At 45.4% G+C, this 25,365-nt stretch overlaps 1 protein-coding gene across 2 annotated transcripts in view; it reads right to left on the bottom strand.

Annotated features, from left to right (window-relative positions):
• LOC111868090 (voltage-dependent T-type calcium channel subunit alpha-1H) overlaps positions 1-25,365 on the bottom strand; it is a 137,321-nt gene that overhangs the window by 71,881 nt on the left and 40,075 nt on the right. For both annotated transcript variants that reach the window (XM_033752931.1, XM_023858475.2), the window contains exons 5-7: positions 16,996-17,278; positions 9,082-9,174; positions 5,368-5,546 (exon numbers count right to left, since the gene is read on the bottom strand). In XM_033752931.1, coding sequence (XP_033608822.1) covers positions 5,368-5,546; positions 9,082-9,174; positions 16,996-17,278 — 555 coding nt within the window. The remainder of the gene's footprint in view (positions 1-5,367; positions 5,547-9,081; positions 9,175-16,995; positions 17,279-25,365) is intronic.

Here is a 25,365-nt window from a genome sequence, read left to right as displayed (position 1 = left end):
CACTGCGATCGCATTGGTAGAATTTCTGTTCATAATTGGGGGGGGGTCCTGGTTTGAACATCGGCTACACATCGACTATTCTGATAGAGATCTCTCTTGTTTTTCCTCAGCCCTTCCAAGCAGATGCCACAATATAATTTATATTGTAACAACCGCTTCCTTTCATATCCTTTCCAATTCATCAATCTTTAATCGTCTTACCACTCGAGTCGGGGGGTACGCGGTAGCGTAGTTGGTTCAGGCACTATGCTACAAGCCGAAAGGTCACGGTTTCGATTCCTGATCAGGTAATTGGACTTTTCAATTGACCTAATCCTTCCAGCCGCACTATGGCCCTGGGGTAGACTCAGTCTCTAACAGAAATGAGTACCAGGAATCTTCCTGGGGGGTAAAGGGCGGCAGGCGCGTACGGCTGACAACCTCACTACCATCTGTGAACCGACTGTCTAGAAAATGTGTGAGCCTCGACGTCTCACAACCCTATGGGCCTCCACGGCTTGTTACAGGGATAGCTTTACTGTTTTACCACTCGAGTCATAGTTACGGTCGCGTCAAATAAATGTAAATTCATTTCGATAGCTGTAACTACTCTTTGAGAAATTAATTTACAGCAGTATGTTTCTCTTTGGAGCTATAGCAACGGGCTGAACACGCGACACCCTCTATCCGCTAAAGTTGGCACTAACTTCGCCGACAAGCGGCGGTCACTGGGTCGGTATAGTTCGCTTGCGGACTACAGACCACGGAGTTTGTTTTGTTTGTTTTGCTGTAGCAACGGAAAGTTAAAAAATGTGCCTACTGACCTCGTTTGTCTGTTCGTCTGTCAGTCGACGAGTCGCTGAACGGAATTTTATGACGTACAATAGGCATATCTTCTGGGGCGTAACGAAGTCAACCGACGTTTCGAAGTAGTTTACTGACTACATTCTCAGGGTTGAAGGGTAAACCAAACGGTGCTCAGTTTGTCGCTTGTGTGGCTTGCACTTCAACTCCTAACGCGGAGCAGCAGGTTTCTCTGAAACGTCTGTGAACATTTACCGGACTGCCCGCCGGAAACTCAAAGCCAACATCTTGATCTACCGCTGAAGGTGTCTGTTTATCGCCGCTTATCCACGCACTGACATTACGCTAAATTGTTGGCTGTCCAGAGAAGTGCGCCCTAAGCCACAGGTGCACAAGACGCGGTACGGAATTGAATTTAGCGCTCCGTAGCGAGGTTATGTTCTCACGGTGAGGATGCAGAGGCTCTATTGCCTGTTACTTTGGGCCTGAAACAGGTGGCGTGAGGTGGAAGCAATTTAAAGTATTGCCTTAACAAGACCCATGGACGGCCTTCAATAAATTAGATTTCGCTGTTTATCTAGCCAGCTCTGTTGTGCTGACTGCATGTCCGATTTGAAGGCGCAATACACTCTTGTACGCTTAACGGTAATGATAAGGGGACGTGCAGAGCAGGTTGACGTAGCGGCAGGCGCTTGGTTCGAATCTCGGCACGAACAGCCGTTATGACTGAGGCACCTCGAGTTTTCCTCAGTCCGTCCGCGTAAATGGTGGCTCATAACTTCTACTACTCCACAATCATTTCCTACCAAATCCCTTCCATGTCGTCAATCATCAGTCATATTGTAGCATATAGACGCGTTGCTAAGTAAAGACTATAAAAACGTCCGATGCTAGGTAACAACCACGGAATAAGCAAATATACGTAGCCGTTACTGAGTAACGGCTTCGGACGACAAGTGGACTGCACTTATAAGCAGGTGTTATAAGCAGGAAAGGTATAGATTTTAGTTAGTTGAGTTGGAGTCAGTCAGAAGATGGCTGCCAGCCTGGGAGTTAGTGCAGCGCAGGGAAGTGAAGAGTTGGTTGGTGAGTTAGTGAGTTAGTCAGAGGGCTGCAGTTCAGTCGCTGTTAGAATCTGGTAGCTGATGAACGGGGATAGTTCGGGAACCCAGAGTAAGAGAAACGTCCTCCGTTGAAAGCCGTTATCAGGCAACGACTGGTGAAGACGCGGCTGACAGAAGAATCGGTACGTGCTGCAGTGAACTGCAGTGTGTGAAGTAGAGATATCGCTATAGTTACTTGTAGTTACGGTCTGTCAGTGTTCAATAAATCCAGTTAGCAATCCAATCCCTGTCTGCAGTCATTCCTATCACGTGACAGTTATACACTGTCTAGACACAGCGTCGTAAAACAAGACGCAAGAAGAGCAATATAATAACAAGAAGTTCTGTGAAGAGTTAATCGCCTACTTTCCTTTAATACGATACAGATAGCACAGAAAACGAACTTTTTTTGGGGGGGGCAACACAGACAGCAATATGATTTCATAAGCCTCTCTTCATTTTATTCAAAATAAGGAAAGTAGGCTAAAAACAAGCTTAATGCTATGTTACGTTACTTAATTATGGCTTGTAGTATTTGGGTGGTTATGAAGACTTCTGCCTTCTGGCACATGACGCCATTTTAGTCCGTTGAAAGTCAGCCGACGTTTCGGAGGAGTATGTCGTATCTATCTTCAGGATTGAAGACTACCATGAAGCAGGCAACAAGCAGCATTCTGATGGAGGTTCAGCGGACTATGCGAATTTATATTCCAGAAGGCAGAAATTTACGGTTCATTTCACTCCAGCTGTCAGTGGGCACGTCACGGGCTAACAGTGGGATGAATGTTAATAATGAATCGGAAAGGAGGTGGAAAGAAGCGGTCGTGGACTAATTTGAAGTCACTATCACGGAATTTAGTCGGAAAGGTACAAGGAAACCACAAAAGAAACCCATTAAGTTAAGAGAACCCGTATCTGGGCCTCCCGAGCACGAAACAGGCGCGCTACACACCCAACTGCGACATTCTGTAGGCATTTACATGCCTTGCACTAATACAGAGTTTCATGAAAATCCACTTAAAATTCTGAATGACTTTGTGATGGAAAAGTTTGATGGTCCACTGGGCGCCGTGTTTCGCTGTGTTCCCCTAATGAAGTACAAGTTACATTGATTACCAGTGGTAGTCGTGTGTGCATGAAATCGAACTGTTGGGGCCATGCACGCACATACATACACATACACATACATTTAATGTAGATGACAGGATGCTTTTCATTAGAAAGCTGAAAACAGATCGACCCGTCCCTACCTTCACACTCATTACAAACCCATCAAACCTGCAGGATAATTAGAACTACTTGCTGGGAAAATGTGTAGAATTATAGGGCCAAAACTGAAGTGCCATAAAGGTAAAATTAATCCTGTGCTTAATTAATAAAGCTCCACGCCGCGAAGACGTATGGCGGAGTGGAGGTATAGCTCCACCATTATTGAGAGGTTGGGTGAGCTCCAGAGCAGGTCTGGACGCTGTGGAGTACAGAAAAATTTCTTTCCTCTGCCGGCAATCGAACCTACGCCTTCCAGCTCGTCGATACCTCGACTGAGGTGTCCAGGCTCTGACCTAAACGCCGTGTCTATTTCCGTCCTGTAAGACTATATTCAGTCTAATGTTTACAGCTTATCATTTGTGTAACAGCAGTCTTAAATATTCGCCCACTTTTAGCCCAGCTGCCTTCAGTAAGGATCGCCATGCTGTCTGTCCCTCCGCGNGAGGGACAGACAGACCTGCTCGTATTATAATACGAGAAACGCCATCTAAATGTCTACGAAAATATTCTCAGCGTGTTCTTCCCACACGTTGGCTCAACTTGTATTCGAATGATGCCTGGTTCGAATCCCGGCCGGTATACTGACTATCGTTGTTTCCCTGTCCCTCCAAGGTTGTGTCCAGTGAAGGCAGCAGAGCTGCCAAACTGTTGTAGGATCTGAGATTAGGGAAAGTATCGTCATATGGGATATATCGCCGAGTAGTCGGTTGAAAGTCAACAGACGTTTCGGAGGAGCACATCGCCTACATCGGTTGACCTTCAACGGACTGCATGGCTTTATATCCCAGAACATTAGAACTCTTCACACACTTCTCTTTAAAATATTTTAATATATCACAGTCAGAGTTACTTCACGGCTGGAGGTTTACCGCCAATCAGTTCATCCTGGCGTCAAGCCCCTTGAGATTCACGACCATTTTTTTTTCCATAGTCATAGTCCTTATGTAACATTCTCTCTAACGAGAGGATGGAGCTGTCGTTTTCAATTGCTGCTGGTCCTCGTCAGTGCAGTCATTCTCAGGTCCGAGTCCCGCGGGACTCACGACCACATTTACTGTCTCAGATTTGAGGCTTCCCTTTTCGTCGCCTCCTACGACTCGCAGGGTCACGGTGGAGGCACGACCTCGCCTCCACACAGACAATTACCTCCAAAATATTAAGATTTATGGAAACAGTATGTCGAGCATAGAACAACTTTTTTCCGAAACATTGGGGTAAGGCTGACAACCTCACCGCCACCTGTGAGCGGATTGTCTAGACTATGTGGGAGCCCATCGTACTGTCTTTACTTCCCATTATGCTCTCTGACAACCTGCCTACATACATACACAACCCAATGTCGGGAGCAGAGTGACTGAGCCACTGTACTGCGTTTCAGTTAGGAGCGTGCGCAGTGAAATGTAATGGGAGCAGCTGCTTGAGCCTACGGGTCCTGCTATAAACTGGAAAACCTGTCACGTAGAAAGAAAAGTTACGGGTGCTGAGGATGAATATAGATATGAAGACGGAGGCAAATTCTAATAATAATGTAGCGTGTAGAGCCGTTTCTAGGCAACGGCTCGGTAAACACGTTCCCTCTGCAACGGATAAGCATGCAATGTTAGAGGTACTGTTGCAAACGGTGTTTTCTACTAGGTCCGTGAAGAATGGTTATAAGGAGGACAGTTGAAGCCAGAATTCTTAAACCGTGTTGAGGCGAGGTCGAATACCTCCACCGTGACCTTGCGAGTTTTAGGAGGCGATGAAAAGGGAGTCTCAAATCTGAGACAGTAAAATGTGGTCATGAGTCCCGCGGGACTCGGACCCGAAAAAGACTCCGCTGGCGAGGACCAGTAGCATATACAAAACACAGACCCGTCCTCTTGTCAGAGAGGACGCCCACAAAAAAACTGTAAAACTGATAAATATCTGGTCATGAGCCCCAGATGGGGCTCGACACCAAGACTTACTGACTGGCTGACCATCAGTCGCAACGTGACTTTGACTTTGAAGAAGTCATAATTGGAACGGAGCCGCCGTTCAGGGAGGGCTTGAGGCAGGAAGCAGAGGAATAGTCATTGTTAGAAGCTGTTACCGGGCAACTACTAGTGAAGATACTACGGGCTGCGTGTTGGAATGATTGGTAAAGTGTGGAGTTACGAGTTGTATGTTCAAATGGTCAATAAATCCAATATCCATTCCAAGTCTTTCGCGTGATAATAATTTTACTTACTTAACAATTTCTGCGTAACAAGATGTGGGCTCAGAGTTGTTGGTAGATGACGCTAGGGTGCTCGTCGAGCGAAAACGTTCTCGCTCCAAACGCATGCGTTCCATTTCTCGTTTCTTGGTCTCTGAGAACTGTGTAGCTATGACGACCAGGCACAGGTTGATCATGAAGAAGGAGCCGATCTGCGGACAATGGAGAAGCAAAGTGAGTGGAGTCACCCAGGCTTGGCACTAGGACGCGCCGCCGTGTAGCTTGGTAAATGCGGAACGTGCTTCCCCCATTGCCAGAGTAGAAGAGCAAACCGCCACCTTCACGGTACAAAACATTTTCTGTGACACTGCATCGTATGTTGAAGTTCTCGAAGGGTTTCTGCCCTGAAGATGGAGGCAGTTTGTTCTTCATTAACGTCGATGAATATAACATTATATGGCGTCACATCCCAGAAAGTAGCAGTCCTCAGAAAAATCCTTGACAGGATAATATTAAAATGTATCTGAAAAAACAGGGTATGATGGTGTGGGCACCAAACGCTTAGAAATCCTTAGAAATTTATTGATCGAAATATCACAACACGCTTTATGTGAATACTTAAAAAAATTAGATATAGGTAAACTTGTCCCTATGCTTAACTAATTAAACACTAGGGCATGAATACATATGGGGGAGTGGATGTAGAGATCCATATATTCTCATCCTCGGCATTAGTTGGAGGTGAGTGGTTAGCTTCACGCCACGGCAGCTTTACCCCCGGCGAAAGAGTGGGTGGGTGGGCCCGAGAACCTGTGTGGACGTGGAGAGGAGAAAAATCTTACCCCTATTGGGACTCGAACTCCAGCTCTTCGGTCGTCCAGTCCGTAGCCATTCGCCATACCGACTGCGCTATCCCAGCTCCACATTAACAAAATTATATTTTAAAAATTTCGCGGTTAAGCAAAAACTTTTTTCAAGAGCAGGGACACGTCCTTCGTGTGTGTGTGTGTGTGTGTGTGTGTGTGAGACACTCCTTTCGAACTGTCCGTTTGTGTGTGACAGTGAGTGAGTGGGCCTCCCTTACACTGGAGCACAAAGACGTTTCTTATTCCGATACAAAAGTCAATACGCTCTACCGCAATTGACTATCGGCAAACCTGTCATCTCTTTTCTTCGCGCATCGGCTGCCAGGTGCCCCTCACTGACATCCTGTCATCTCTACTGACATCCTCCTGTCCGTCTGCCAACACGTTCCACCTCTGGTTCATTATCCATTAGTCTTATTAGTTCTACGTCACCAGGAGGAAAAGCATGTAAATTGTGGTTAATTAATTTAAGGTACGCTAAGGCCGCGCCATAGCTCAGGCGGTTAGTCGCTGGCTTCCCACCGCGGCGGCCAGGGTTCGAGCCGGGTCTGGTCAAGTGGGGATTAGTGGTGGACAAAGTGGCGCTGGGGTAGGTTTTCTCCGAGTACTTCGGTTTCCTCTGCCAATCTTCATTCCACCAAATTCTCCATCATCATAATCACCCGGGGCAGGTACAGTAGGCCAATCAGTGGCCGCCGTGCCGAGTGGACCCAGTTGGNNNNCCCCCCCCCCCCAGTATTACTTATGGAGCTGAGCCCTTCTTGAGGAGAAGACAAATCTGCAGCTACTCAAGAATTACCCCGCATTTTGTGCAACCCGAAGGTTCATTACCGTGTTCACAAGAGCCCTCCCACTGGCCCATATCCTGAGCCAGATCAATCGAATCCATACCATCCCATCCTATCTAAGATCCATTTTAATATTGTCCACTCACCTAGGCCTTGGTCTTCCCAGTAGTCTCTTTCCTTCTGGCTTTCCCACTAGTATCCTGTATACATTCCTCGTCTCCCCCCTTCGTGCTACATGCCTTGCCCATCTCATCCTCCTTGACTTGATCATTCTAATTATACTTGGAGAAGAGTACAAGTTATGAAGCTCCTCATTATGGAGTTTTCTCCAACCTCCTGTCACTTCATCCCTCTTCGGTCCAAATATTCTCCTCAGCACCCTGTTCTCAAACACTCTCAGTCTATGTTCCTCCCTTAATGTCAGAGACCAAGTTTCACACCCATACAGAACCACAGGCAAAATTATAGTTTTGTATGTTTATGTTTTGGGACAGCAGCCGAGAAGACCAAAGGTTCTGGACTGAATGCTAGCAAGCATTACCCGAGTTCAATCGCCTCTTAATTTCCTCCTCCACCCCCCCTCCACTATGCGAATTAAGAAAAATTAAGATCACGCTATCGAGTGTTGCTGTAGCCTTGTATCTGAGAAGTTCTTGGTTCGAATCTCGGTCCTGACACCGGCGATCATGACCGATGTTTTTTATTGTTTTCTTCAGTCGCTTTACATTCCGAAACAGCATCTCGAATAGGCCACGACTGTTCCTTTCAAATTCCAAATTCAGCATCCGCTAATCATCGCGTCCCGTAGATTCTCCGATATTGACAGCGTTGTGAAGTAAATCGCAGAAGAAAGATTACGGTTTTACGGGACAGCTCGCAGTTTCGGCAGAACCAGCTGCCTCCATGCAAAATGGGCATGTCCCAGACTATAAGGAGACAATTCTCGGAACTCCAAAAATTAAAAAAAGGTTCTGTCTTCTGGGATATAACTTCGCCTAGTCCGTTGAATATAAATCGACGTTTCGGAGGAACACGACATTTTCAACTTCAGGCTTGAAGGATATGCCAAGAAAGAAGCAAGCGTGAAACATGTAGCAAGCCGTTTTCTTGCTTGGTTTATTCTTCGACCCTGAAGACGGAGGCGACACGTTTCTCCGAAACATCGGGTTGATCTTCAGCGGACTATAAACCACCATTATAAGAACCTGAAATCATATACGATTATAAATTTGTTAATAACATGAAGCAATTTAAGCCAAATTTGTCACGTTAATCCGCTCCCAGTCCTCAGAGCCTCTTTGCACTATCTTACCATCTAATTTAGGTCTTGCAAGTGATCTGTTCTTTCAAGTTTTTCTAACCAAAATTTCTTTGTACATTTTAAGCATTTCAGGTTTCCAAAAAAATGCGACCGTTCAGATTTTTGTGTTTTGGACAGTAACACTCTACAGTGTTGCAAATGGATACCAAAGTTTCGGACGAATATGCTGCCTCTTTCTTCAGGTTGTATCATAGTTACTGTCGAGGGGGGCAAGACAGACATCTGTGCCCACCTGGGGATTTGAAGAAAACTAAAAGAAGGAATTATAGCAGATATTAATAGCAAAAAGTAAAAACGGACGGATCTTGAGGGTCATGTCACATGTGATGTTTATGTTTGAATCCAGGGATCCATTTTAGGGGCTCGGTCCTTCTCCCTTCTTGGAAATCATTATGATGGCGCACGCGTGACGCGAATTTCTCATATCCCAATGAAGACTACATGTACCGGCTAACCTAGGAGCCGGGATAGCGACTAGCTAGGGGTAGGAGTTCGAGTCCCGGTGGGGTTAAGAATTTTCTTTGGGGCTCCTTCTTCAGGATAAAGTGACCGTGACGTGAAGCTGGCCACTCACCTCCAGCTAGTGCCGAGATCAAGAAAATGTGGATCTATACATCCACTCCCCCATACGCTTTCATGGCGTAGTGTTTACTTAGTTAAGCATAGAGACAACTTTACCTTTTATCTCCTAACTTATCCTTGATTTGTTCAGTGTAATAAGATTTCGTGAATATTAGAAAGGCAGAGCTGCGCACGAGCAGGGCGCACTTACCACAATGAGAAGAACAAAGTATATCCAGTCCCAGAAGGAATGCGCGTCCTGGACATAGTACATGATATCTGTCCAGCCTTCCAGGCTGATGACCTGCAACAGACATGTCACAATTAAGCGTATATTCACTTACATATTGCCACGCTTGAGGCGCGTGACCACTCGGAACTACATGTAATCACAGCACCCTCTAAGCCTCTTTCCACTCTGCTGTGTCTTCAGCCGTTCCCTAGCAACAGCTCATAACAGTGGATTCTTCAGCATCATATGTTCATGTTCTTTCTTCACAGCCTCTTGCAACTTTCTCTACATAAACTAAACCGAAAAAATAGCGTTACATGTTAATATTATATTATTATTTTATGAGGACAGATCAGGATTGACCAAACTTGTTCAATATCAGAGCCGCATTTGACAACTTTCGGAAGTCCTGGAGCCGCAAACAGGCATAGATTGGATGGCGCAATTGTTTAGGTACACTTTAGAAATGCAGATCATTTCTTATATTTAATCCACTGTAAGAAGGGATTGACTAATGCTTCTCTCGTACTAACGGTTCAAAGAGAAACCTATGGCTCTCCAGCCACAGTTTGGCCACCCCTGACACATATCTTATATTGTAAACACATTATGGGGAGGGAGGAGCACCGAATTATTTATTGCTGCAGTAATATATTTTTCAGCTTGACGCTATGAAATAACATTTACACTTACTGCATGGAAGAATTATGCACCATTTACTGCGGGAATGTGGGCACGCTCTCGTCAAGTCAGTGACGTAGATGTTTGCGTCATATAGTTACTATATTTGTGTGACATGCAGACCTGTTGCCAAGTAACAGCTGTGTAACAGACGACAGTACAACAGCAATTACTAGGGAACGGGTCTGTGGACATGTTTTCCCAGTAACTGGAGAACATGAAATGATGAAAGAGGCGTTTTCTGTGCTGTCCGCGCCGGAACTATATAACAAGGACTTGAAGGCAGACATAGAAAATATAAGAGGCCAAGCATATTCATAAGGGGCAAGCACACCTTCTTGTCAGAGATGATGTTACACAGAGCTCAGGACCGCAAGGGTTCAGTTACAAGAAAAAAAAAATGTGGTCGTGAACCTCAAAGAGCTTGGCGCCAAGACTGACTGGTGGTAAACCGCCAGTCTAAAGTAACTTTGCTCTCTAGTGGTCGGTTGAGCGAGTCGTAGGAGGCGACGAAGAGGGAACCCAGTGCCTGGGGGTATAAGAGGCCCACCCTGTTCCTGGGGGACATAAATAAGGGGACTTGGTCCTCCAGGCTGGGGGAGTCTCGAATCTGAAACAGTAAAATATCGTCATGAGTCCGGAAGGACTCGGACCCGACAGTGACTGCGCTGGCGAGGACCAGCAGCAATTGTAAACGACGGACTCGTCCTCTCATCAGAGAGGGGGACCTATATCAACATACCCGCAACTGTCTGACAGTTATAAAAATCTGGTCTTGAGCTCAATGGGGGGCTTCACACCAAGACAGACTGACCTACTGACCGCCGGTCATAACATAACTTCTGTTTCGACGTTGAATGGTAGGTTGAGCGAGTTGAGAGTTGCAGTTGTGAGAAGTGAGTAGCTGATAACAGGCTGGGAACAGTTCGGGAACCCAGAGGAAGTGGAACTTCCGCCGTTGAAGCCGCTACCAAGCAACGGCTAGTGTCGCCTGAGAAGACTTTACGTGTGCTGTAGTTACGGTGATATATGGAGTGTGTAACTCGGACTGTTTGTAGCCACGAGTTGAATGGCTGTCCAGCAAATCCGATTGCCAATTCAAACCTCGTCTATAGTGTCTATAGTCACTCCATCACGTGACATAATTGTAGCATACATCTGCTATTCTTACGTCAGTGGGAAATTCAAATTCCTTACACAAGAGCTTTCTTCCGTAAGTTTGCGAATACAAGGCATGATACGTACGAGTATATTCCGATTTGAGGGAAGGGCATGGCACTTTCCCTTGTTTGTGTTTAATTCTGTTGAAAACAGCATGACTTGTGGCAAAACGTGTACTGGACTTAAAATATATCTTTCACTTTTATTTGCCTCGCTTCTTCGAAATATTTTCCGCTCCTATAAACATTTAGCGAGTTAACTCTCCAGATGCGCGCAGAAACACGTGCAGGTCTTCGTGTGAACTGTCCGTTATTGTTGTCCGATTTAGAATAAAAGTTGAATATGTTGATAAAATTTCCGGTCTAGAAAACCGAGATTAACGGCCGTGGGGATCCGTTGCGCTGACCACGTGAAATTATCAGCAAAAGATGGCACTAACTTCGCCGACAAGCGGCGGTCCCTCGGTCGGTATTGTTCGCTTGTGGACTACAGGCCATGGAGTTTGTTTGTTTTTGTTATGTTGATAAATTTTAGTGAAAGTCGCTTCGATGTCTTATTTCATGTACAAGTATGTTAGGTTGTTTTCGAGTTGTTACAAGCTTACGGACAGAAGTTCGGACACGGCGAAAAATACAAATTTACCCTTGCAAGTTTTTTGTGTTGCGAATATGCCCGAAATCCTTATAGCCACTTCATAAACGATAATAATAACCGCCACTACTCATCTCCTGCCGAACAAAAGCACAACGCAGTCGCTTCATGTTGACACAATAACAATGCCAATTATTGCCAATTTTCCTGTATCCATAGCAAACTGTGTAAAGTGCATTACAGTTACACTGAAATCCGCGCGGTGGTTGTCACAGCTGTCATCACGGCCAGACCGATATATCATCATCTCCGTGCTACACTGCTTTATGTCCATACCCATCAAGTTTTCGGAAAACTGGGCAGCTTAAACGCGACTTTGAACCGAAACACACCGCCCAGTCTCACATTTGCAGTTCAAGTAAACCCGGCGAACTGTGCGGAGAACACGGAGAATCGGAAATGTACGTCATCTCATTACCGCCCCCAGAAGCGGGGGCAGAACGTTCGCAATGTGCGTCTGTATGAATGGGGGGCGGGGGGGGAGAACAGGAATGCTAACACCACGCCTGCCTTAATTAGGCAACTCTGTAGCCAGTTCTGACTGCTGCAGACAGTCGGCTCACAGAGGGCTGTGAGGTTGTCAGCCTTACGCGTCGACCTATCCCTGTGACGGACCTTGGAGGCCCATTGAGTTGTGAGACGTCCAGGCCGCAAAATTTTCTAGACGCTCTGCTCATAGATGGCAGTGAGGTTGTCAGCCTTACGCTCCAAGCTATCCCAAAACAGGCCGTGAAGGCCCATCGGGTTGTGAGACGTCGAGGCTGCAACATTTTCTAGTCACTCGGCTTACAGATGGCAGTGAGGTTGTCAGCCTTACGCGCCAAGCTGTTCCTGTAACAGGCCGTCAAGGCCCATTGGGTTGTGAAATGTCGAGGCTGCAAAATTTTCTAGACACTCGGCTCAAAAATGGCGGTGAGGTTGTCAGTCTTACGCTTCAAGCTATCCCCGTAACAGACCGTGAAGGCCCATTGGGTTGTGAGACGTCGAGGCTCCCACATTTTCTAGACACTCGGCTCACAGATGGCGGTGAGTTTGTCAGCCTTATGCGCCGGCCGCACTTTATCCCCCAGGAAGATTCCTGGCACTCATTTCTCTTAGAGGCTGAGTCGACCCCAGGGATATAATGCGGCTGGAAGGATTAGGTCAATTGAAAAAAAAAACAATGACGTCACCGCGATTCGAACCCGCCACCTTCTGGCTTGTAGCACAGTTCATTAGAGAGGAGTAATATTTATTGCTACTGTTTTGTCAGGAGGAAAGCAAATACAACGTTATCATAATTTTTAACCATAAATATTCCGAAGCGCCCCCCCCGCTCCCTCCCCCTTCTAGGTACACGCTTCTGCCCCCTTGGTGTACTCTTCCTGCACGGTTTGTCTCCAGCAGTACCATGTAACATACTCTGGGACATAAGCTTTGATCATGTTCGCTTCATATTTTAATTCCCTATGTTTACTTTCATCTCTTTAATAAATAAATTCTCTTTGACTGTTTTAATGAACTGGGTCTGACTGCGTACAGAGGGGGGCAGAGAATGAACTCTGTCAAACCAAAGGAGACAATTCTACTGTAAAGTTGATATGTCTTTTTTTGTGAACGTAGAACCTTACGAACTCCTTTAAATTCTGCGAAGAATGATAGAATATCGCTTCAGGTGCGTTTGTAACCTTGCAGTCTACTAAATCCACTCCTTCTGTCCTTCCCTCTGTACATACGAAACAACACGATAATCGTGGAATGGATTTTAATGAAATTTGATACTGCTGAATTTTAACAAGATTATCAACGTACTCCAATTTTGGTTAAAATCGAAGAACGGCAACGGAGGCTTCACATCAATAACTGCACACGTTTCTCTGCTTGTGCCAAGCGTAACTCGCTAAATACATACCGGAACGAACGTTGTGGGGAAAATTTGTCGAGAAAAAGAGCACATTCTGTATGTCGAGACTGTTAAGCAGGAATGCTATCCTGCACATACGACTCGTCATTAAAGCGTTCAGAAATAAAAAAATGGCTTTCCGAATACACGTGAATATTACCATAATAATTAAAATAAGCATTCTGCGTAGCATGCATGTAAATTTTATTAAAATATAATTTTATATAAGGGCATATATACCTTTATAGGCTTATATGAATTAGCAATTAATGTTCTTATGTGAAAGAATTTTTGAGCGTTATGTTTATTTAAGTGACACGCGGTAGCGTAGTTGGTTGAAGCACTATGCTACAAGCCGGAAGGTCGCTGGTTCGGGTCCCGATGAGGTGGATTTTTTAAATTTACCTAATCCTTCCAGCCGCACTATGGCCCTAAAGTCGACGCAGCCTCCAACAGAAATGAGTACCAGGAATCTTCCTGCGGGTAAAGGGCAGCCGGCGCGCAAGGCTGAAAACCTCACCGCCATCTGTGAGCCGATTGTCTAAAGAAAATGTGAGAGCCTCGACGGGCCTTCACGGCCTGTTACAGGGATAGCTTTACCTTTTTACCTTTTATGTTTATTTATGTACGCTTAGTGATGGGCTCCTGTGCATATGAGTATTACGTTTCTGTTTTATAAAACGTGGGGAAATTTCCTGAATTTCTAAATATCGCGGGCTTCACGCGGCAGATGGATGGTTGGAGAAACACTTCATACCTGTTTATAATTTATGCGGCCTTGCGCTAGGGACCAGAGAGTGATTATGTACTGTAAATCTTCCAGAATCTATATGCGTCCGAGAATTTATTTTACTTCGGGTATGTGTGGTTGTTGAGTTGGCTGGTCTCCCATTAACAAAGAGTATCGGTTATACAGGGTGTTAACTGAAAGCTGCGGGCAGACTTCGGGCCCGAGTTCCACGTATCAGAACAAGAAGAAACCTCCATATCAACATGTGTCCGGAACACATTGCATTTGCGAGTTATAACCCAAAGAGTACATTTACAAAATGTCCGCCACGAGATTCAGTGCACGCCTCGACACATCTGAACATGGACCGCCGCATCCACACAAAGATGGCGGGGCAGTTGCGGACAGTCTGACAGGCATCGTGAAGTGTTTGCATACACAGGGATACTACCGGGAAAACTACATCAGTTTGGGTTTGAGTTTGTCACGGTGGAGGCTAAACTGTCTGGAATGTCATTACCTGTAGTTCGGTAGAAGCTTACCGACGTTTCGGATGAACGTAATGCATCCATCTGCAAGTTCGGCAGACCAAGTTAATCTTCCTGCTCTGATTCCCTTTAAGCGCATTTTCAGGCCATGTACTTCTCGTTCTGCTTTCTTGGCTCATTCTTCGACCCTGATGATGGAGGCGGTGACCTTAATATAATATAATATTGTAGCATGTGCAGCTGTTGCTATGCAACGACCTCGAGATGGGCGGATATACTAGGACCGTTTCTAGGCAATGACTCGGTAAACACGTTCCCGGAGCAACTGACACGAACGCAACAATAGGAGAGCTGTTTACTATGTGGTCCGTGCCGAGATGTTACAAGCAAGGGACAAGGTCAGAGTCCGTCGGTTCATAGTAAACAGCCAGTTCTCTACGGGAGCCTGTGGAGAGAGGACTTGAGTCCGGAGGCAGAGGAATAGCCACTGTTGGAGCCGTTATCAGGAAACGTCTAGTAACAGATTGAGAACACTAGACTATGTGCTTTAGTGAACTGTAAAAGGTGGAAATAGCGATAGTTATTTGTAGTTACGACCTGTAAGTGGCCAATAAATCTATTCACCAATCCATACCCCGTCTATAGTCACACATACTACGTGACAATATAATATAATAAATTGATGGCATGTTGTTCGAATTGGTTGATGTGGCAGTAACGCTTTAGGCCTGTATACGGAAGTACTTGATTCGAATCCATGCCGGAACACCGTCTGTACCAAGGTTTTCACGCAGACATGCTGAGATAGCTCCCGGATTGTACCACGCCCTCCTCCTTCCTAGTCCTTTCCAACTAACTTTTCCTCAACCACGTCACTTTTCGACGTCATAGGCAATGACAGCGCCGTGAAATTTCAACGGGCTGTATGCTTAAGTATTGTAATCCTCGCGTCTCCAGTTCTCTCTGAGTCTAAATAAGACATAAAAGTTTGTGACGATGGTACAGTTTTTTTTATTGCTAGTGGGGTGGGACTAAGTCCCTTGTTCTGCGGCCACTTCTGGCCTATTGTACCAGCCCCAAATGATAGGTGAGGGTGATTGTAGAGCAATTGGTGGAATGAAGATTGGCAGGGGAAACCGAAGTACTCGGAGAAAACCTGCCCCAGCGCCACTTTGTCCACCACAAATCCCACTTGACCAGACCCGGGATCGAAACCGGGCCGTCGTGGTGGGAAGCCAGCGACTAACCGCTTGAGCTATGGCGCGGCCTCAACGATGGTACATTAGTACAAGTATTATGTTTTTGGACATTATCCATCGTTTTGTCTTCATCTAAAAACACCGTTCTGTTTATTTTTCAAAATACAACATTTCGGAGACTGGATTCTGTCTCCGTCTTCACGTTGGGCCCAATCGCTTGAGCTAGCGTGTATGCCCCATCTTGGTGTTGGTACAGCTGTCCGGAGACAGGGACTAGCTCTATCGATTGGGCCCAACTGAGTAGGTTCCACCGAAATGTCGTGTTTTGAAAAATAAACAGAACGGTGTTTTTACATGAAGACAAAACGATGGATAGTGTAGAAAACATAGTAGTTGTCTGATTCTAGTTCTGATGCTAAGAGATTTCTCATACTGTACGCATTACGCGCGTGTCGAAGAAGTTGCCATACACGCAAGGGGCCAAACAGTTTTAAGATGGCACGGAAACTTGAGGTTTGCAAAAAGTGTTCCTCTGGCAAATATGTATGGTGGAGACGGTTATGCAAATATTATTGTTTCTAGATGAGTCTAGGACTGCAATTCGGAACAGTTTATATTAAATTACACGAACGAAATCTTAACTTCTTAATTTGAACCATCTGTAATACTGGCAGGGCAAGGAACCGTGTCCCACGTGGACGTGTATATTCCTTACGAGGTGAACACTAACCGATCGAGCAGAAGATGCCTGTTACGGGAAGGTGAGGGGAAATGAGGAATACATGTAGGGAATTTGAGGGAAAGCCAGAGACAAAGAGACCACTAGGAAGACCTAGACGTAGGTGGCATGTAGACCAGTTGCTAGGTAACTACCGGGAAAGAAGCACCCAGACAACGGCCGTTACTAGGCAACAGCATGGTAGCGTATATAACTGATAGAAAGCGAGTTTGAAGGAAGAAGTCGTGGCCTATTGAGGTACTCTCCCGGTAGGGACTACAGGACAGTCGGTATGTCAGGCGAGATGTGAACCGAGTACCTCCCTTACGGCTTCACTAGGGTCTTGAGAGGAAATGAAAGAAGAAGGTTCAGAGTCTACTTACAAGAAAGATGGCTACCCAGGCGAGGCCGATGTTGTCGAATGAGATTGTTCCCTGGAAAGGGTTGTAGGGCGAGGGCTTGCACTCCGTGTAGTACTGGTTCCAGTCGACACAGGTTCGCTCCGTCGGCGCGTTCGTCGAGCCAGCGATGGCGCTCTCGTTACAGACGAGATCGCCGACCTTATAGTTAGGCAAGTTGCTGCACTGGTGCATGCCGTTGTCTTCAGGTTTCGAGCATATGTAGTCCCTGTCTTGCTCCATGTACGTGTAGTAGGACGCCAGCGGCCTGCAAGCAGAGCACACGCCTGAGATTACAGCGCCCCTTCCTGCCCCGTGGAATGGGTTGCTTCATGCTGACAGCATTGCACTTATGGCGCTACTGAGCAGAGGCGGGAAACCAGCATGCAGGTTATCTAGGGCCTGAGCAGTGCTCACTAGTCTGGATGCTTATGAACGAGTTTGTTCATCAACATTTGTGAATATCTGTAGACAAGGACCCTTCCCCCCAAATTCTGATACCATGATGGAGTGGCATAATTTGGAAACGGAATTTGGGGTCTTCAAAAGCAATGAATGTAAATTTTATTAATGTAAATCTACAGGACCACACGGTATAGCTCAGTAGGTATAGTGACTGACTTGACTCAGGGGAAAGAGATTTTTTTCTTCTCCATAGTGTTCAGCCATCCGGCCTCCTATTGAATGGGGGCCATTGTCTGTTTCCCCGGGGATGAAGCGGCCGGGACGTGAAGCTGACCATTCATTTCTCTCTAGTGCCGAGCTCAAGAATGCTGGAGCTATACCTTCTCTCCTCCATACGTCCTCATGGCGTAGTGATTAATTAATTCAGCATAAGGAAAAAAACAAAATTCACTCCGTGTTCTTACCAATATGTACGGTAGCCACGGCTGTTAAAGCGATATGCAAGTGTTGTAGTAGAGTTTTTGGGGGCGATTCGAACCCTCGGTGCAGTATTTTTAAAGTACATTAGTAAAATTTAATTTATTTTTTTCAGTGTTCTTTCTGATATACAGGTAAAATTGTATCTATTATATGCCGCGATATTTAAGAACGGGAAGCAACCATACCCCGGACGGAGAACGAGTATTTATGCTTGGTTTTAATTAAAGCTCCTTGTTATTTCCCTTGGGAACGTTATTGATAATTCCAAGCGAATTGCCCTCGCATACAACACGTTCTCACGGATACGGACTGACGGTGCCGGCGCGTCGCGTTGGTCAGAAGCTAATTCAAAGAAATAACTTGTTAATTACACCCCTTTTTATGTCGCAGTTACCGAATGGAAAATTGAACTTGTTTAATGACATGAAATTACCTGGGACATATCGAAACGGGTCTCGTAATCTCAGGGCGTCTGAATTGACGAAAGTAAAATGTTACTAGAATTCTGATAAGGATAGGAGGATGAGATGGGCAGGGCATGTAGCACGAATGGAGAGAAGAGAAATGCATATAGGATATTGGTGGGAAAGCCGGAAGGAAAGAGACCACTGGGACGACCAAGATGTAGGTGGGTGGACGAAATTAAATGGATCTTAGAGAGATAGGTTGGGATAGTATGGATTGGATTGAACTGGCTCAGGATAGGAACCAATGGAGGGTTCTTATGAACACGGTAATAAACCTTTGGGTTCGATAAATGCTGGGAATTTCTTGAGTAGCTTCAGATTTAGCGGCTTCTCAAGAAGGGCTCAGCTCCATAAGTGAGTGAGTGATTCTGATAAAGAGGGCGCAGAGTGTGTAAGTATTATGGAGGCAGAGAGATAATTAACCGGTATGAAGTTTCCGCGGTAGCGTAGTTGGTTGAGGCACTATGTTACAAGCCGGGATGTGGTGGGTTCGAGTCCCTATGAGGTGGATTTTTTCAATTGACCTAACTATTCCAGCCGTACTATGGCCCTGGGGTCGACTCAGCCTCTAACAGAAATGAGTACCAGGAATCTTCCTGGGGGTAAAGGGCTGCCGGCGCGTATAGCTGAAAGCCTTACCGCCATCTGTGGGCCGATTGTCTAGAAAATGTGGGAGCCCCAACGTCTCACAACCCTATGGGCCTTCACGGCCTGGTACAGGGATAGCTTTACCTTTATGAAGTTTCTGTAGAGGAAATCTGGCACAAGAATGGCACATCCTCTCAATGATTATGTTACAGACAATGTGGAAGTAACAGGTATCAAGAGAGAAAGCAACTTCCTTGCGTCTTATTACTTCATGGTTACTTTGCGACGCTGCAAACTGATGAATGGTGAATTTGAAAGGATTTGGAAGGGAGCTGTCATGGCCTAATCGAGGTACTGGTCCGGAATTTTTCTGGAGAATCTGAGAAATATCACGAAATAATCACGGTAGCCGCTATACGGACCGAATTTCGAACCCAATACCCGCCGAAGGCGAGTCTTGAGCGTTACTTTCACGTGATAGAGTAGCTATAGACGGGGTTTGGGTTAGTAATCAGATATCGGATACTCAAAACATAACTCATGACTACACTTTACAAATCACACGCAGAATATAGAGTTCTCAGTCACGGTCTTCACTGCGTTACTTGGTAACGGCTTCCAATAGTGGGCGTTCCTCTGCTCCCGGGCTCACATCCTCGCAGGCTGGCGGCCATCTCACAGAAACCTCCTACTGTTCTAATTGCCGTCTCAAGACTCTCGCAAAGTCAAAGCCGCATTGCGACTGACGGTCAGTCACTCAGTAAATCTTGGTGTCGAGCCCCGTCTGGGGCTCATGATCAGATATTTATTACTGTTTAATAGTTACAGTCTTGTTTGTGTGGGGCGCCCTCCCTGATGAGAGGACGGATCTGTCTTCTGTAAAAGCTGCTGGCCCTTGCCAGTGCATTCTTTCTCGGGTCCGAGTCCCTTGGGACTCACGACCACATTTTACTGTCTCAGATTTGAAACTTCCCTTTTCGTCGCCTCGTACGACTCGCAGGGTCACGGTGGAGGTATTCGACCCCGCCTCCACACGCGTTTTTCTCGTAATGGCAGCTGGTCCTCCTTATATAGCCTCGGCACAGACCGCACAGGAAACACCGCTTCCAACAGCCCTTCTGTCTATTGCGGCAATCACGTGACGGCTCCTGAGTCATCTCCTAGCAACAGGCGTGTTTCTAGAGCCGTTACCTGGCAACGGCTGTCTCCGCTGGCTTCACAATTCTGGTTTCCAGCATATGTGGCACAATATTAACACGCACAACATTAACTTGGACCCTGCATGTACCTCCGAAATATCTTCAACACTGCCCTCATCTAAACAGTGCAAATGTCCAGGAAAGGTCAAATTACTTCACATGTAGACCTGTACGAGGTGAGAGTGGCAGGCCTGTTCCTACGGACCCACGTGACGCACTGTAAGCAGCTACCCCCCAGCGTCATATGTCCTTGTCACACTGTTTGCTTGTTTGGGCTCCTCAGGGCATGTCATTTTATACAACTTCTACACTGCTGTCTCTGAAGCATGCTTGTGGAGACTGGGTGAACATGATCGATACTACCCCTCTCCCCTCACCCCTCGCTCTTGAATTCCCATATCTGCAAGCCCCCTGTGTTCCATTGTTTGATTCCGACACACTATGGTCTCCATATTTCCTTTCCATTAATCTCAGTCAGCTGTTCTACGGTTGGTACAACTGTTTCTTTCCCCCGCTCTATGTGGGATCAACGCATCTGAAAGCCACCGTCAGACTGGTTGTTTTCAAATCTTACAATTTCAGCGAAGAAGGGCATTCGTTTGGAGCCGTAATGACAAGAGTCACTGTTCGGTCCTAGGGGCAGTGACCTCCTCGTGTTGAAGCACCACAGAGTGATACTTCTGGGGGCAGCTGTGTTTCTTGTGACGTGAGGTTCTCACAGCAGGTAATGTCAAGTTTACTGCGACACGAGGCCGTCGGAGTCAGAATTACTTGACGACGGGCGGTTTACCGTCAATTAGTTTGTCCTGACGCCGTGTAGTTTCGTAGATAGGTTCCCGTATCTTCGAGGTCTGTTTCCTTTCATTTATGTAACTTCCTTTTTCATTTTGTAACCTCATCTGTAACCTCTTTTTTTTCATCTTCCTCTTCCTCTCGTAGAGAAAACAGACCATTTCAGGGCTTCCAGTTCCAATTTGTTCGCTCATAGCTCTGTTCAGGTCTTCCTCTGTATTACCTGTCGTCTGCCCCGAAGATTGAGGCGATACATTCATTCGAAACAATGGTATACACTTGGCAAACTTCGCTGAACCGTAAGTTTCATGGGCACAGTATAAGAGTGTGGGGGCCGCCTGCATTTGCTTGGAGATATGCTGTCACGTGAGCTACAGAGTGGCCCAAACGCAAGTTAACCTTAAACATACTCTCGTATTTAGGGACATGCTTAGATTTGTAGAACGGTATCACAGTCTTGCGATTTGTGCACTGAACCGGGGGGGGGATCTCATTTGTAACAATCCTTGTAGATTCAATAAGTAAAAAAGCTAATTTTAACTATTCTAGTTTACATTTTACTAACCAGTTAACTGATTTTCTGACCTCCTTGTATTTATCTGTCTTGTTTTATTTAAAGACGCTGACAATGTGTCTGATTATACACCATCGAACGTTAGTGAATAATGAAGTGGTAAGGATGTGGAAGGAAATGATTTTATCCCATTTTGAGGTACTACAAGGCATTTTACTGGAAGGTCTGAGGAGATCAAAGAAAAATCTTATGGAAATTGGCATTGAGGCAGGGTTTTCAACCCGGCACCTTCTAAGCAGGAAGCATAAATGCTGATCACTCCACCAGAACTTCTGAGTCCCTGTCATTACACTAGGCTAGGTGCATTTGCAGTGCTTATGACGATATCACAGACATATCATTAGAACATGCTGCAAGCCACAGTGAATATAACGACATTAATTAAAATGTATGCAGATCTTCAGACGTTTCATCCATTTGTTCGCTTTCTGTAACAGAATATTATTGCTTTATGACACTTATACACAGAAAGAAAGAAAAAATCAAGTACATCAGCCTTTCAACTTGATCGGTGATCAAAGAGCCTTTTAAAATTTTTATAAATATTTGAAAAGCCGATATGAAACTTTATATTAGACAGGTTCCTGGCAGTGCGTTGCTATTACATTCAAGTAACATTACTCATTAAACACAGACAATGCAACATCACACAAAGGGTTCGTCTCTTGTAGACGCACACTAAGCATCATCGCAGGTTATGTATTTTTTTTGATGTTCTGTAGAAAGCCACCCTCAAAAGAAAGCGCATTCAAGAATGGAACTTAAAACCCGATTTAACAGCGTGCTGTATTGTGTTCAGAAATGTATTGTGAGTGTTCTCCTGGCGGTGAATAATGAAAGTGCTTCTCGGTAGTGAAGCCCCTGGTCACGGCTGCTAACATATGAACTCTGACGTTCTTTGGACTGCAGCTATGAACAGGAGGTCTACTACCTTCTGCGATATGATACTGTGTAGTCTGGTATTAGTTTACCGATGTTTATGAGGAGCGTACTGCTTCCATCTTGAGGGTTAAAGTGTAAGCAGACAGAGCACAGCAAGCTTCACTCTGCCTGCTTGTTCAGCTCTATCCTCCCATCCTGAAGATGGTGACAGTATTTTCCTCCGACAGTTTTGTAAAATTCTACCAGACAACTCGGTGTCACATTGTGGATAACAGTACTGCTCCTGGAGTACCAACGTTCCGAAGGTAAAAGTAAAGCAAATCTATCCCTGTAACAGGCCGTGGAGGCCCGTAGGGTTGTGAGACGTTGAGGCTCCCACACTATCTAGACAATCGGCTCACAGATGGCAGTAAGGTTGTCAGCCTTACGCGCAGGCCGCGCTTTACTCCACAGGAAAATTATTTAATTAATTCCTGGTACTCATTTCTGTTAGAGGCTGAGTTGTACCACTCTTCATAAGTGTTCCATTTAGTTATTTTTATCTTTTCCTATGGTAACATATCTCCTTGAAGGGCCATTTGTTCCCATTAGTTCACTCATAGCCCCGGTCAAACTTCCCCTGCATTAGTACTGTTTTCCGCTCTCAGCTCAATTCTATCCTGAAGATGGAGGTAGTAATTTCATCCGAAACTTTGGCACATACCTAACAAGTTGCATGGTGTCATGCCCCCGAAGATCACAATCTTAATTTTCACCGGCCTGAATCCCTGAAATCTAACCCAAAGCGAAATATTATAGTGAAGCATATTTTGGGCATTATCCACCGTCATAATTTTTGACACGATGTTTCGGAGTCTGGACTCTTTATCTCCGCAGATGGAGATTAGCTCTGCGTACTGGACCAAGAAGACCACGATTTGTTTTCATGAGTATGGATGTACGCGGTAGCGTAGTTTGTTGAGGCACTATGCTGCAAGCCGGAAAGTCGCGGGTTCAAGTCCGGATGAGGTCATTGGATTTTTTCATTTGACCTAACCCTTCCGGCTGTGCTATGACCCTGGGGTCGATTTAGCCTCTAACAGAAATGAGTACCAGGAATCTTCCTTCTGGGTAAAAGGCGGCCGGAGCGTAAGACTGACCTCACCGCCATCTGTGAGCCGAATGTCTAGAAAATGTGGAAGCCTCGACGTCTCACAACCCTATGGGCCTCCACGGCCTGTTACAGGGATAGCTTTACTTTTACTTTACGGAGGTAATCTCCTGTGTCCGAAACGTCGTTTAAAAAATCATGGCGGTGAATGTCTAGGTAATTGATAATTTTGTTAATGTACTATCGTCACGAAGTGGTAGATGTTACAGAATTGAAATGTTCAGCTGAAAGTATTACAAAGATTGTAGTCCAAATGCAGACATTAGTTGGCAGAAGTCAGGGGCGCAAGCGCAACACACAACACACATACACAGTCATCGTTACTAGCGCCATGCTTTTCTTCCATTCTGTCCACACTGAGAGAAAGCACAGGGTTTAGAAGGAATGAATGCATAAGAGGATCGGGCTGGCGTCTCCTTTGTACAAGAAAATCTACTTGAGTAACAGATAACTAAGATTTTATTTTCTTTAATTAAACCTTACGAAGAGAATAATTTGAATCCTTTGACGACAAGAACCTCCCCACCTTTGCATTCAGACACTTCCTGCTGGCAAAAAGAAAGATCTTATTAAATTAAAGACTTTCTTGTTTGCAAAGAGATTAGAAATTCAACGCGATGTTTTGTGTAACACGAAGAAAATGATGCAGTGAAAAGGAGGAGCACATAAGCATTTGACTGTTATCGCTCTGTGTTCGCCAGATTCTCAGTGCTACAGCTGTGATCGAGAAAAATTGGAGGATGCATATAGAACAGACCGCGGTATTTACTAGAAAAATTTTCCTGTAAAATATAAGAAGTGTACGGTTACTAATGAGAAGTAATTCACGAAACTCCGATCCAGACGACAGACTAACAGTACCTGTATTCTTCTAATATAAATAAGTCACAACATTTTTCAATATACGCATAAGAGATGAATGCCGTCTACTGGGATGTGGTGCCATCTAGATCTTGTGTGAGCAGACGTTTCGGAGGAACGTGTCCCTCAATCTTCAGGATATAAAAATCCGCGAGCGAGGAACCAGCGTGAGCAGGTGGCTGCAGACTGAGCCACCAGTCGAAAACACCAAGCTATATAGGAACAGGAAGGGAGGGAGAGTGGACCACATGGGAAATCAATAGAGAGGAGAGGGGAAGGGTCTGTGGAGTTGGGGGAGCAGGCAGTAGGCCAGAGCCGAATAGGATCCTCCGAAACGTCGGGTCACACAGGATCTACGTGGCGCCACATCGCAGAAGGTGGCATTCATTACAGTCACCGGCGTGAAAACCTCAAATCTTGTGAATAACAGGTTTGTTCAACAGAGGAATTACGTGTGATAGGATGACCTCTTCACGTATAAGGAACAGACATTAAATTACATGCACCTGTTCACTGTTAGGTTATGTGACGTATACAGCACAGTGAATCAATAAGCAATCATAACCAAGACTTCAGTGTTCACAAGACTTGAAAAGAAAATTATGTACATAAATTGTTTAATATATGCTTTAGAATCGCATTAAAATACACCACTTAATTAAAAGAATAAAGTAAATATTATTTTAATATAGGCTAAACTGAGTAAGTACTTGTATTGATATATTGGGTTTCTGGACTTTACCCATCGTCCAGAAACCCAGTATATCAGTGTGTTATACACCATCGTCAGAATCCTATAGTAACTACAAGTACTTGTATGTTTTGAGGTTTTCACGGCGATGACTATGAAGAAAGTCGTCTTCTGGGATCTGGCGCCGTGTATTCTTGGTTTTAACCGACATTTCGGAGGAACATATCGCCTCCATTTTCAGGGCAGGTGAATTGCGTTGCGAATAT

Source organism: Cryptotermes secundus, unplaced genomic scaffold (assembly GCF_002891405.2).
Source record: "Cryptotermes secundus unplaced genomic scaffold, Csec_1.0 scaffold1361, whole genome shotgun sequence".
NCBI classification, from domain to species: Eukaryota; Metazoa; Arthropoda; class Insecta; order Blattodea; family Kalotermitidae; genus Cryptotermes; species Cryptotermes secundus.
This window is presented reverse-complemented; position numbering and strand designations above follow the sequence as displayed.